The sequence below is a fragment of the Drosophila eugracilis genome, unplaced genomic scaffold (assembly GCF_018153835.1).
Source record: "Drosophila eugracilis isolate 14026-0451.02 unplaced genomic scaffold, ASM1815383v1 contig_367, whole genome shotgun sequence".
Lineage (NCBI taxonomy): Eukaryota > Metazoa > Arthropoda > Insecta > Diptera > Drosophilidae > Drosophila > Drosophila eugracilis.
In genome coordinates, this window is record NW_024573224.1 from 5,741,172 (window position 1) to 5,754,341 (window position 13,170).

Below are 13,170 nucleotides of genomic sequence, written 5' to 3' on the forward strand. Positions count from 1 at the left end.
ATGCATTCCTTTGTCGCCTCCGGCTGTTCCGAGCAAAAGCTCTGCTAAGCCAATTGTTAGAACTATTATGTAATAAAGCCAACGCCCCAGAAACTGGAGGCATGTAGCTCAACAATGCACATAATCCGAAACCCATGAATGACCCATTGCCTTGTGCCAGTTTTCTGATTGGGCTTAGATGGGCAAATGCGATAACTACATTTTAATTCATGATTTCGATGAGGGAAACTGATTTAGTTTCGCATTTGGATTCTGATTAACATTTACACTTACCAGCTCCTCCATGGAATGTTGTCCACTTAGCTGAGCATGAAGAGATGAGCGAGAATTTTGATTAGATTTTAGTAATTTATGCGACAGATCAGTGATTCAATCTAATAGCAGAGATAGTTTGTCTCCATAATCAGTGTCCCTTTGTGTGTGCAAATCAGGGATTGGTTGCAGTCCCAATGTGTTCATATCCTGTGACAAGACCTGCAGCTCCTGAGGTTTCAGCATCGCGTCTGGCAACACATCACCTCCGCTAATGTGTTTGCCCAATGTGTGCCATTGTGCCCGCCATGTACACTTGGCACAAAGAGACATCAGCCAGAGGGCAGATTGCCGGCTCCATTCCATTGTTGGGCGGGTCAATCATTTGGAAATACACACACACACATACACGCGTCGCCTATCCTCGCAAAATCGCACTATTATGCTCACCTTTGTCAGCTGCATCAGCTCCATCCAGTGGCGTTCCGTAATTGCTGGATTCTGCAGCTCGGTGATGGCCCTCAGCGAGGCGACCAATTCACGTAGAACGCCCAAAATGTGGACGTAGGGCGCCCACTCGCGGATGCACTTGTCCAGGGTACGGAGGTCGCGGGTGAACTTCTTGCATTCGTGTTCCATGTCATCGGTGTCAATGAGCAGCCAGGGCGTGGCATGCCAGTCCACGATGCACGACTCGATGACGCGCACAAAGTCCCATAATTGCTATAGGGGATGAGTCAATTATTAGTTTGTCTGGGATAGCAAAGTTATGATTAAGAACTTTCTATCTGATCGATCTCTAGTTGTAAACTAGACTATAACTAACTAAGAAATGTAACGTTTTATTAGAAATAAATATTCGATGAGACCGACAGACTCACCTTGACCCTTCTCAGTTCGACCTCGCACAGTTGCAGGGTTGCAGAGTCGGGTGGCTGGATGTCGAGAAGTCTGGCCCAGCGGGTATAAAGACGCTGCTGACGACGGAATTGATGCAGACGGACGTAGACCTCATCACAGGCATCATAGACTTTCGGGCAAGGCACACGGAAGAACTGGAAGCCATAGGATAATATTCCTCACCGATATATATACTCGTATAAATAAATTCCTCACTTACCGGCATCTTTTGGAATTGCCGGGCATAATGCTGCAAATGGCAGGTGTGCAGGCCAATCAGGGCGGTCACTCGTTGTTGTTGGTGGAAGCGAGTGTCCTGCAGGGCCTCCTGCTTAACGGTACTGGTATGTTTGAGCTGCTGCCACTGTTGCGGCAACTGCTCTATTCCCCTTAATAGTTGCGGCTCGAACTCTACGTTGTAGGTCTTGAGCAGGCCCATGATATCTTTAAGGGGCTTGAATAGGTTATCCGCATAAGGCTCCCGCTGCCGGATCTCCGACATGATGGCCAAAACGCGCAAAAGGGTGGAAAAGTCATGACGAGCGATCTGTAGCTGCAGCGTCTCGTGACCGCGGGCAATGAATGCATTTAAGTCCTAAAAGAGAAGTTTACCTGTCCTTAAAGCCAAATAGTTATACTTTTAATTAGTTTAAGAAATAAAATAAAAAACTAAGGTAATAAAGTAAGAATGAAAACATTTATAAAAATATTTATTGTTTCAGCGTTATATCCCCTTAAACCAAGCTTATTAACGATATTCCAATAAAAATATTTGCGAGATTAGAAATAAATGGATTTATATTTGTAACACACACATCTGAGGCTTTCCTAATCAGTTTGGGAAACCTCCAGCAGTGGCGTGCTACCCAAAGTCAGGAAGTCTGGAAGAAAAGTGAAATTTTAGAGAAATCTGTCGTGGTATGAACTTTTATTCCAAGGCTTATCATCTTCTTTAGAAGTTGAGTCCCGTAGACCCAAATTGAGAGGCAATTGATAAGACACTTCACATAGGCATCACATATATATGTAAAATTCATACAGACGCCTTATCAGGGATATATATAGCTTCTCTCTTTCCGAAACCACAATCTCGGTTTCAGTATTCCACAAACATTGGATTTGAGTGGTTAAGCTTTAATTTAAAATGTTCAACTTTTTCTTCTGGGCCTTTGTTTTCGGAAGTATTGAGGGATCACTGGCATATCAGCAGTCCAATTACTGTGATACAGACTACCAATGTAGCCAATTCACACGTTCGGAAATGCAGCCAAGGATCCTTGACACCCACACCCAGCTCAGCAGAATCCAAGGAGAGCAAAGGGCCCTTAAGGAAAGTCTTCGGGTGGTACGAAGTGAAATGGATTCCCAGATGACAAAAATAAACAACATAGTGGATGCAAACTTTCGTGGAATAAAAATGGAGCTGGAGAACCAATCCTGCAACAAGGTACTCACTCTAAGCGACTTCAATGCAGAATTAAAGGCGTTTCAGACTAAAATAGAAGAGAGATTAATAAAGGAGACACACGCTCAACAAGAACTGAATAAAAGACTTTCGGAGGCGCAATTCCTACTGAAAATTCAACAAGCAACCATTGGTAACCTCCTACGGAAGATCACCGCGCAATCAAACATTGATAAATCCTGCGCTAGTGGCATCCCAAAAGAAGTTGTAGAGGGAAGATTGCAGGCGCTTCTAAAGAAAATGGAAGACAAACTAACTACGGTGCAGAACACTCTCCAGACACTTCAAACAAAGGCGGAGGAGCATAAATTAGCTGTCCAGGCAACTTCTAAAGCTACACCTTCCGAAGAGAAAGCTTATATCTCACTAAATTTCAAAAATATTGGTGGGAGATTTTTCTATATTGAAAAAAAGGAAAAAAAATCATGGGAAGAGGCTAGACAGGCCTGTCGAAAGATGAGCGGCTATTTAGCCGCAATCGAAAATGAAACCGAGCTAAAGGCCATCAATGCGGAAGTTATCAAAAGCGATCGATATTGGCTTGGCCTAACCGACAAGAGGAATGAAGGAGAGTTCGTGTCGATCGCCTCAGGGATGCCAGCAAAATATATGGAAATGGGTACAGTGAAAAACACATACAGGAGGAATTGCATTCTGCTGGAGAAAACCTTAATGAATCCAAGTGCATGTTCTTCTGATCATTTATATATTTGTCAATCAGACAGGAAAATATAGAAAAACAACGCAATAAAATTTATTGAAATTATAAATAATAAATAATTAAGAACATTAAGTTGATCTTACCTTAAGAGTACCCTGGACGTAGCGGAGTAACCATTTCTTGCACAGATGGGACCATTTGCAGGCCAGGTTAAGAAGGCCATACTTGAGGGGTTTCAGATCCAGGGCTAACCATCCGTTAATGCACTCCCGGTTCTCGCACTGGTCAATGGCATCGTGTACCTCATTGTAGTTTTCGATCTGTGGAAATTGCTAAAAGTTAGAGTAACCATTTTCTTGGACTCTAGCCCTACCCTAATTTATTTACTAATTTGCCACACATGGGTGTTTTTGTGTATTTGTGTAAGTGTGGAGAGGCTAAGTTATATATGCTTAGTATATATATTGTTGTATTTCGGTTTATTAAGCGCCCCAGCTGCGTCAGAGGCAACTCAATGGCTAGTCATAAATAAAATGCCGGCCAGTGATTTTTCGTGCTCTACTCCAGGCGTAGGGTATCATTGAATTTATAACTGAATTTCCTTACATTCGAAATTTTTAAGTGAGTTGAATGAAAAGTAAAAATTACAAAATGTATAACATTGTTAACTCATTGTGAAATAAGTGAAAAATTCGAATTCTAAACATGCCTTTTATACATAACACCATTCTAGAATCCATAAATTTTCAAAAGAAATAACTTTGCTAGATCGGATAACCACTAAATTTCTTTTTGCCTCTCATATAGCTCAAATTTAAACGTGTTTAGCATTTCCAAAATAAAAAGTTCCACCCTAAGTAAGATGAAATGCTTTAGATCAGACCATTCAGACTTCGTTGCTTTCCTGTTTTCGCCTTACTCGCTGGCGAATTTGCCTTATTATATTGGCCAACACCCAATTTCACGCCATGTCCGTGCACTTTGACCATGATTTGTTGTTGCCTGTTGTGTGAGTGCCTTTTGGGTAATTTATCGTATACTTTTCGGGGCGTTTGATAATTGTTTAAAGAAAATATTACGCATACGTCGGCGATTTGCCTGCTGTGCTGCAGGAAGTGGCTCCCAATTGCCCCCGAACATAAGTCAACGACGCCATGTGGTGGTTAAGCAGTTGTTTAGTGTTTTGCCTTGTTTTGTTCGTCGGCTTCTTTTTTTGTTGCCTTCTTTGTTGGCCTGGTCAGTTGCGAGTTGCCACACATTTGACCCTAAATGGTTGGCATTTATCAAGCGTTATTGGTCTCAGGGGCTACATGGCGTAAATTGTGTGGCTGCCAATTGAGCGAACCAGTCTGCGTCCCAGTCTTCCCATCCCTATCCACATCTTGCTTTTGGGTGTGAGTGTCGCAGCCACTAAAGCTGTTGGCATTCGATGCCCTAGGGTTTTTCTTTCCTTCCTTTTCCGACTTACCTCCTTTTTGAACGTCTCCATGATGGCATAGCCGCCGGCGCTGACGTGGTGCGTCTGCTCCCTGGCTGTTTGCATGCAAGCGGCCAGCACATCACCGCTCTGCTGGGTCCACAGGAATGCATAGGCGTGGAATTTGGCAGCGTAAGCCGATGCCGCCTCTACCGTATCCGCCAGGGCATCGCGAATGGCCTTCTCCAGCATTTCCAGACCATCGACTAGGATGTATAGAGAGACATGGGAAAAATTGTGTGGGGAAAGGAGGCATCAGAGCAAAACAAGTTAAAATACTTTCCGAAGGAAAAGTCCATACCAGTGCTTTCAATTTTTTGGCTATATGCCTTGGCGGCTGCCAGCAGGTTGAATTGCACAGCCTGCGGCTTTGGGCTCTCCTGCTCCAGCTCATATCCCTCTAGTTCCAGTTCCTGTTGCTGTTCTTGATCCTGTATCGGCTTCACTTTTAACTTCTGCTCCTGCTCGTACTCTACCGTCGCCGTGTCGCCGTCGTCGTCTTCATCATCCTCTGACAGGGCATTGTCAGCCACAATTCTTGGCATGCAGTCGCATGTCTGTTTTATATCGAGCAACAGCTGCTCCACAATTTGTTGAAAATTATTTTCCACACTTGCATCAAAGGCGGGCGAAAAGCGTATTTCCGTTTCCGTCAGCTCCAATTTTACTTCGAAGAGTGGAGCATCGTTGGCTGGTGAAGCTCCTGCTGCTCCTGCTCCTGCTCCTCCTGTTGCTGTCGCCTGTGGCGCTGTGATTTGCTGTAGGACTAACCTTGCCATACTGGCTGAAGTACCGGAATCCACAGGAACTATTGCCGTCGCTGCAGTCGTTGGCGTTGCCGTTGCCGTTGCCGCTGCTGTTGCTGTCATTTCTTTGTACAAATACTCTAAACTGAATTACACGGCGTATGAGTAATGTGAAAATTAAATTTAGTGTTCAGTTTGTTTTGCAGCTTATTTCGTTTGCAGGTTTCAGCCACGCCCCCATTACCCCCAAGCCCCTCAACCCCGCCTTTATTTGTCTGACGCTGTCTGCATGCAATCACGAAAAGTGCCGCTAAGTGAAACATGCAATTGACGCATGAATGCTCGGCCCGAGGCAATTTGTTGTTGCCATTGTTGCCCCCATATTGCTGCGGTCGTGAAGTGTGTGGTTGTTGCTTGTTGTTGCATGGTGTTGCAGTTGCACTTGCCGTCTGCCGTTCTGCAGGTGTCTTTCATTTTTGCGGTTGCAATGTGCGATTTCGTGCTCATTTACTTGATTAGTTCTGATGAGACATGAAAGGAGCTGCCAGCGTGCCGAAATGTAATGAAATAGTTAGCTGCCTGGTGAAGGAGTGCAATTGATTGGCGATGAGTGCTACTGACAATGATGATGATGGTCATGATTATAATGATGATGATGCTTTTTTCAAGTGTTAGGTCAGGTGGCTTATAAACCTTATTCTCATTGCCTCACGGACTTCGCGGCAAATCAAGTCATCCACACTGGCCAGGTATTTATTGTATTGACGCCTCTGCTCCTTGGGAAATTCACGGACGAACTGCAGCATTGGGAGTGCGTTTTTCCAGAAAAAGTTATAGGTTTGAGTACCTTCTTTCTAAATCTGGAAAAAGCTAACGCCATGCCACTTTACTTACCTCCTGCACACTGAGATCTCTGGAGTACAGCTGAAACTCCTGGGACTCATAGTTAAAGAACAGACAGAAGTTGGCTATCAGCAGGCGATTTAGAAGCATCTTCGTCTCATCGCATTGAAGCAATCGCAGACGCACTCGATCTTGCTGGTGGCGAAGATCCAGGAGATTGCGACCGTATAAGCTGCGTTGATGCAGCGGCTCGCGGCTCCAGCGACGCATACTGGCCAGGATTGCATCCAGATTGCCGTGCGACTGCTGCAGGCGGGCAAACAGATCCCGACTATGCTCAAAGATGTCAGCGACAAGCGGATCATCTGGGGGAAGATGAAAATCATACAAAAATGAACCAATTTTATCTAAATCCCATGTAATATATTGTATTCTTGAGTAGTAATTAATCCAATTAGCAGGTAATTTTGGCTAATTAATTAAGTTTGTAATAGATGTGATGATGGCTGGACTGAGGAATTTGATAATTCACAAAATATGCTCACAATTAATTTCATTAAAGTTTTTTACCGGTTTTAATTAGTGTTTCCTGGGGATACTATTCACAGAGTCCGGAGTTTATATTGATTTCTTCAGTACTTTCAACTCACCGTAGTTCCGCCATGTCAGCTGTTGACACGCCACAGCCACCTGTTCATCGATGGTCGCCAGGTCGTTGCGTATTAATTGGAGCTCAGCTGCAGCACATTCCCCGGAGCGAATGCCATTGTAGAACTCTCCAATCTTGATGAGTCGTATGCGGCGCTCCCAATAAGCATCCCGCTGTCCGTACAGAGTGAGCAGTGGCTCTGGCAGCTGGAAGAGATCGCCAGATAAGCTGCCAGTGGCCTGAAGAGCCAACAAGTACTTGGTCTCCTTTAGCAGAGTGAATAGCACTGGGGAGAAGTTTAGATAAAGTTGACTATTATCCTCTGACTGGGAAAGCACGGATTCATCTAGCCCACGGACGATTAGCTTATCGATGCACTCATGCCAGGTGGTCCAGATTTTCATCTGAAGATTACTTAGTTTTGTCGTCAAAATATTACGACGCGAAAGGAGAGATGCCCACTGAAGGGGCAATGTCTGAAGCTCTGATTTCTCCTTTAGTCTAAGTTTTTAAATAAATTTAAATAATCTTAAATATATTTCAAGGTTTCCCCTTGAGTGAACTTACAATTGCTCAATGAATTGATTTAACTCCTTGGCTCCAAATTCATCGCAGCGACTGATATGCTGCTCTAGCCACATCATGGCATTGGCAATGGGCGGAAAGTTGTTGGCCATAGGTAAGGCTGCCAAGCCACGTATTTCGTAGCCCAGAAGAACCTCCGTCACACTCTCCTCCAGCTGTTCGATTTCCGTGTCGTAGATGAAAAGGATATGCGGAAGGACTCTCGCCAGTTCTGGTCTTACGGCATCACGTTGCAAGAGGCAGCCGAACATTAAAGTTAATCGGAGCAAGTGCGTCCAGCTGTGACATTGTTCGAAGGCCTGAAGTAAAACGGTGGCCAGCTTTTGCTCAAGAAGTTGCATGCGACTGAAGAAGAGGGCTTGTTCCCGACGGAAACATTTCCATTTGCTGGCTACCGTAGCTGTGAGATCGATGTCCACGTTGCTCCATTGCTCAAAAAGTACTTTAAATTCGCCAAAGATCTGGGAAAAACCAAATTGTTACATAACTCTAGGATTAAACATTTTCCTAAGCCTTAAGTTCACCTCTCTAACTCGTTCTGTTAGTATTTTACCCCTCAATCCGCCAACTTCAAGCTTTTCTAGCTGCTGAAACTGCACAGCCGCCTCAAAGACCTGACGCAACTCCACCAATTGAGACGAGAAACTATCGAGTGTCTGGCCAAACACATCCTCGTGGCAGAAGCGCCAGAGCTGTTGCTGGTCATCGGGTGAAGGAGAGGGAGCCACCGCTGCTGCTCCTTCAGGAAGTGGTGGCAAAACTATCTGATTGCCGCTATAGCGTTCCTTGTACTCCAGCACTCGTTGCCTTATGAAGAAGTTTGGTTGTTATAATTTCATATTAAATATGTATAATAACACCACAAAGGAAAACCTAATTGAACTTAAATTTGTAATCGAATTTTGTGCAAATTGCTAACAATTAAGGAAAAAGGATTGAATATTACTCAAATTATGCTAGTTATGTGCTTTAATAAAAGGTGAACATTTTCAGCTTTGCACAAATTTCACACATTCTTTAACTTCTCTGACTTATTTATTGTCAAATGTTTAGTATTTTCTCACTTGAATAGGTCCAGAATTTGGGTGGTTCGATTGATTTTCAGCAGCCCCTCGTCGGCGTCTCCCTGGAAAAGAAGCTGCAGTTCAAGGTCCTCGGCGGCGCGGTGCACCAACATGTTACAGATACAGCGCAGCAGGACACTCATCCTTTGGGTGCTGCGATAGTACCTGGCATTGCTCCACACCAGGTGCAATACGTGAACCAGTGGTGCCACCAAATCGTGACCATTGCTGAACTGAACCGAATTGAAGGCTGAAGTCTGGCGGAGAAGGGGCTGCAGCCAAAGGGACACATCTTGGGCCTCCAGCCAGGCTGCCACTAGCTTTCTGAATGCAGTGGAATATGGCACATAATAAACTGACTCGATCCGCTCCAGAATCTGGGCTAGAGTCTTGTGCGTGGACTCTCGCAGCTGCTCGTAGATATTCTGCAAGTTTAACTTCCGGTTTGTCCAGAAACCAATCTCCTGCGCAGGCAGAGAAACGAATGTTAGGTGCTTTGGTTGATGACCGGATGACATGGTGGCCGATCCCAAGGGTTGGCACTCGGAACGCTCCATGACTATGTCGTGCATCTGGGTAGTCCAGTTAATAAACATCTCTTCCAGCAGGTTGCGGAACTTTGGATCCAGGGCAGGTCTTAATTGTCTGTAAATTAGTTTAATATATAAATAATAACTTTACTAAAACCTTAAAATTATAAGTTTAAGCTGATTTATACTTTTATTTGCTTTAAATTTACATCCCTTTTTTGCCAGGACTTAAGTTGCTCAATTTCTAGTTTTATTATCGCAATTCATTTGAATTTCTATTCAACTAAGCTTTGGTTCATGGGGTAAACTTTTATAATGAGCGGAAACATTTATTGACCTAATTCTCAGAAAATTTGCACTTGACTTCCCCCCTTTTCATGTTGCTATTTGTTTTTAAACATTTTTCCTTCTATAGTTTTTAATACGAAACTGATAGCAATCAAATTGACTTTATGGTTTATTTTGATTTTTGCCATTCGTTGGCTTTTCATTTCGTCCTTATTGATATGAATATATATTGCGATTTACTGAAGCAAAAATCTCTTAATACATTTTAAAGGCTCTTGATATGCGTATCGACGGCAATTTTCTGAACAATTTTCTTAAGAATGTCGATGGCCAGGCTCACGATTGCTTTTTCTTTTTCTTTAATATTTGTAATTTAATTAAAAGCATTTGTACGATGGGAAAATAATCGAAGTATGCCACCAGTTTTCTGTGGCCAAGGGGTAAACAACTTGAATTTGCCCGGAATTGCAAGCTAAATAAATTTCGATCAATTCATGCGAAAAGTTATGCCAATGAAAATCAATTTGGTATCATGAATAAGCCTTTCTCTTTCTGTCCACATAAACAATACCAGATAGATGGTGGGGCGACATCTTCGAATCGAAGAAGCCGGAGATGCCGGAGGACAAGGCGAAACCCTAAGACAATGGCCATCCAATGGCTGGAACTTACCCTTGACTCACGTGGGCAAACACTTCCTCGACGATTGTTGGCGAAACTAATAACGATAAAATTGTGCGATTGTTGGTTTTGCCCTTAATCTGTGGGGATAACAATAAAGTATATACAGACAAAATGTATACGTATCGCCCGTAGACACATGAAAAGTTTTGCCAATTAAGCGAAATACTTCCAAGACAATGGTCGGAGTAGCTCCAAATGGGATCGGCTGAGGGGAGACCCAACCAAACCCACTCCAAGCCTCTGCCCCACTGCACTCAATTAGATTAATTTGATGAGATAGCACAGCTGCCAGCTGCACTCGACAAAAAATCTACCTTCTTTTTTAAAAGTATTTTAAAATCTGAAAAAAAGGTTCAAGTCAAAGTATCCTTTAACCATATATATAGTAAATTTAAATGACTAAAGTTGTGTGGTAATGGAAATCATTTCTGATTATTAAGTAGATATTTCTCTGAGTGTAGCAGCTCCAGTCAAACAAATCACCCACCTCGGTCAGTGTATTCCGCACTTCCTTGATGCGCGCTTGCAGATCCTTCCGAACAATGGCGGGCCATTGACTTTGTGCCTGCTCCAAGAGCGGTTGCAACACTTCGTCGAACAGCAGCGACATGGTTTCGATTTTGCTGTGCACCGGGAAGTCTCCGTATAGAACGCTCTCCGCGAAATTGGTTGCCGTCAAAGATCCATCGGAAGTATTACGGCGGACAAAGTAGGCGCACTTGCCGCGCGGCACTCCGTCCAAAGTTGTAAAACTGGACGAGGCGGGTGGCAATGGAATAAGCATGGCTCCGGGTGTTGCAGACACCACGGCCGATACGGCTGCCGTGACACTGGCCATGGCTTCATCTTCGAGCGGTTGCATGGTGGATAGGATGGAACCACGAGTGCTCTGCACCGAATACGGCAAGTACAAATCACTGAGGCAACTCCTGGGCACCAGATCTCCGCCCGGACTGAGAGTCATCACCAGGACGCGACTGTGGCCATGCTGCCATTCCAAAACAATGCGCTGGACGAAAAGGCAATAGTATAATGAAATCAGAAATACACAGAGAAAAAACTTCACTTTAATTGAATAAAAAACTTTTTATAGATATATCATCAGGAAAAAGTGTTTTACCTATTATTTTTCATTTATTTTCCTATTTATATTCATATTAATACTTTTTTTCCCCATTTTTAACCGTGTAGCAGTGGCAACTCACCCGCAACTCATCATTGGCCATCATTTTGGTCCATTTATCGGGTTTGAGGCGCATTGTGGTCGTTGTATAGCCGGCCACCCGTTCCAACCTGGCATCACTGTAGTCGCGCTGGACGCGCTGGCGACCGCTGCCGCTGCCGGTGGGGAGACCCTCTTCATCGCTACTGGCCATTCCCGCCGCATCGGACATTGGTCAGGAAACGAACTGGGAAAAATCAGCGGCCTTGTGTTTAAGCGGCTGCGATGCGGCAAATCAAACAACTCGCCGCGGCAACTGGCGTTAAAATGATGATGGGACCCGCTTCGTGTGACCTCTAATGCCGGGCGGCCAGTGGGCGGCGGTCGGAGCTTCAGCCACGCCCCACATATCGATCAAACTTCAAATTCGCATTAACAGAAACACTTTAAAGTGTGTGCTCGCGCAGCGATTTCAAATGCAAAATGCAAGAGGGTAAAGTTTAGCCCACTTTCTCCCTCTTTCCACCTGGCCAACTTTAATTGCACACGAAGTAAGCGAAATGTAATTTCCGTTTTTCTGAAAGTTCCAAGCTCAGAACTGTGTGCTCATAAGTCAACATCAGATGGTTTGGTTAAGGCCACGGTGCATGCAAATGATGTGCTGCTGATTTTCAGTGTCCAACACGGCGTATGCTTAATGGGCGCAGCTGATCGAATGTCCTGGCACTTGGTCTCTTGGCAGTTTAAGTGCCAAGTCATTATCATCATCAGCAAAAGTCAGAGTATCAGTGTATCACAAACAGCAGAATTTATGGTAGCACATCCTGGTTATCCCTTCCACCCCACCCTTTTCCCTTCAAGAGTCAAGCGCTGTGAGTGAGTGACTGACATGTGTCAAGTAACAGCAGCAAGTAGTTGCCGTTGCAGTTGCAATTGCAATTGCACCCGCACCAACAAAGGCCGAGTAGTATAGTTAAAACGCTCTGCAATTACCGCAAGTACATATGGTATCCTTTTGCTGGAGACAGTACCCGACCCAAATGATGCCCTACCGCATTTTAAAATATTTATTTTCTGACCACGACTTTACCATAACTTTCAACTTGTGAGTTGTTACGCTCTTTTATTTCTAGTTCGTCATAAGTAGCTTATGTTGCATTGACAACTAAACTAAAGTGGGTTCCTGTCCACCAATCCCATCCTTTGTCATGCTGCTAATGTACCTACCCCAACTGGAAACCTGCTGACTGTGTATTATGATGATGGGGATGATGATGACAGGGATGATGGCAGCACGTTGATGTCGGCCATTCTGGACCGCTGTGTAACTTTGATGTGAACTCCACTTTTAAATATCAGCGTCACATCAAAAACAAGTGCTTGGCAACCCGCAGCTCTGCTGTGCTCTGCTCTAGTCCCGTTTCTGGTTGGGATTGGTCTCTGGCACCCTCGGGACAAATGCATTGCCCTCATTTTCGGAGGCAACCGCAACTGTAGCACTGAGCTCTCTTTTGAGTTGGGCGGGGATTTTGGATTTGGATCGAGGGCGGTGGTTCTGTTGTTAATGAATTTGCTCAAGCTGTTTGCGCGCAGCTTAAAATTCACTCTTGCCCCAGGCTGGCAGCTAGGATACGAAGATACACGGCTAGAAACTTTACAAAGAAGAATTTTCGTTTTCAATACTTTTATTTTATTCATTTTTAAAGCGTTTTGATGATATAGATTGTTAGGTAAACTTTAAATTTACAATATTTTTGGGACATTCAACATATATATAATTTTTGTCACTGCATAAATCCCATCTTGCTCCCGTTTGATCCATAAACTTGTTAATATAAAAATATATTTGAATAAACATTTCAGC

General features: G+C 44.0%; 2 protein-coding genes across 2 annotated transcripts in view; one reads left to right on the forward strand and one right to left on the reverse strand.

The window, feature by feature from the left end:
• Positions 1–11,538, reverse strand: part of LOC108115757 (dynein heavy chain 17, axonemal) — a 28,889-nt gene extending 17,351 nt beyond the window's left edge. Inside the window, exons 1-15 of the mRNA XM_017227325.2 lie at positions 11,350–11,538; positions 10,632–11,153; positions 10,133–10,221; positions 8,643–9,287; positions 8,103–8,385; positions 7,561–8,039; positions 6,995–7,494; positions 6,396–6,709; positions 6,195–6,298; positions 5,057–5,646; positions 4,747–4,961; positions 3,422–3,598; positions 1,373–1,747; positions 1,134–1,307; positions 703–975 (exon numbers count right to left, since the gene is read on the reverse strand). Coding sequence (XP_017082814.2) covers positions 703–975; positions 1,134–1,307; positions 1,373–1,747; positions 3,422–3,598; positions 4,747–4,961; positions 5,057–5,646; positions 6,195–6,298; positions 6,396–6,709; positions 6,995–7,494; positions 7,561–8,039; positions 8,103–8,385; positions 8,643–9,287; positions 10,133–10,221; positions 10,632–11,153; positions 11,350–11,538 — 4,929 coding nt within the window. The remainder of the gene's footprint in view (positions 1–702; positions 976–1,133; positions 1,308–1,372; positions 1,748–3,421; positions 3,599–4,746; positions 4,962–5,056; positions 5,647–6,194; positions 6,299–6,395; positions 6,710–6,994; positions 7,495–7,560; positions 8,040–8,102; positions 8,386–8,642; positions 9,288–10,132; positions 10,222–10,631; positions 11,154–11,349) is intronic.
• LOC108115758 lies at positions 2,266–3,379 on the forward strand. Its single transcript, XM_017227326.2, has one exon. The coding sequence runs from the start codon at positions 2,297–2,299 to the stop codon at positions 3,350–3,352; it is 1,056 nt and encodes a 351-aa protein (XP_017082815.2). The 5' UTR covers positions 2,266–2,296; the 3' UTR covers positions 3,353–3,379.
• Positions 11,539–13,170: the final 1,632 nt, after the last annotated feature.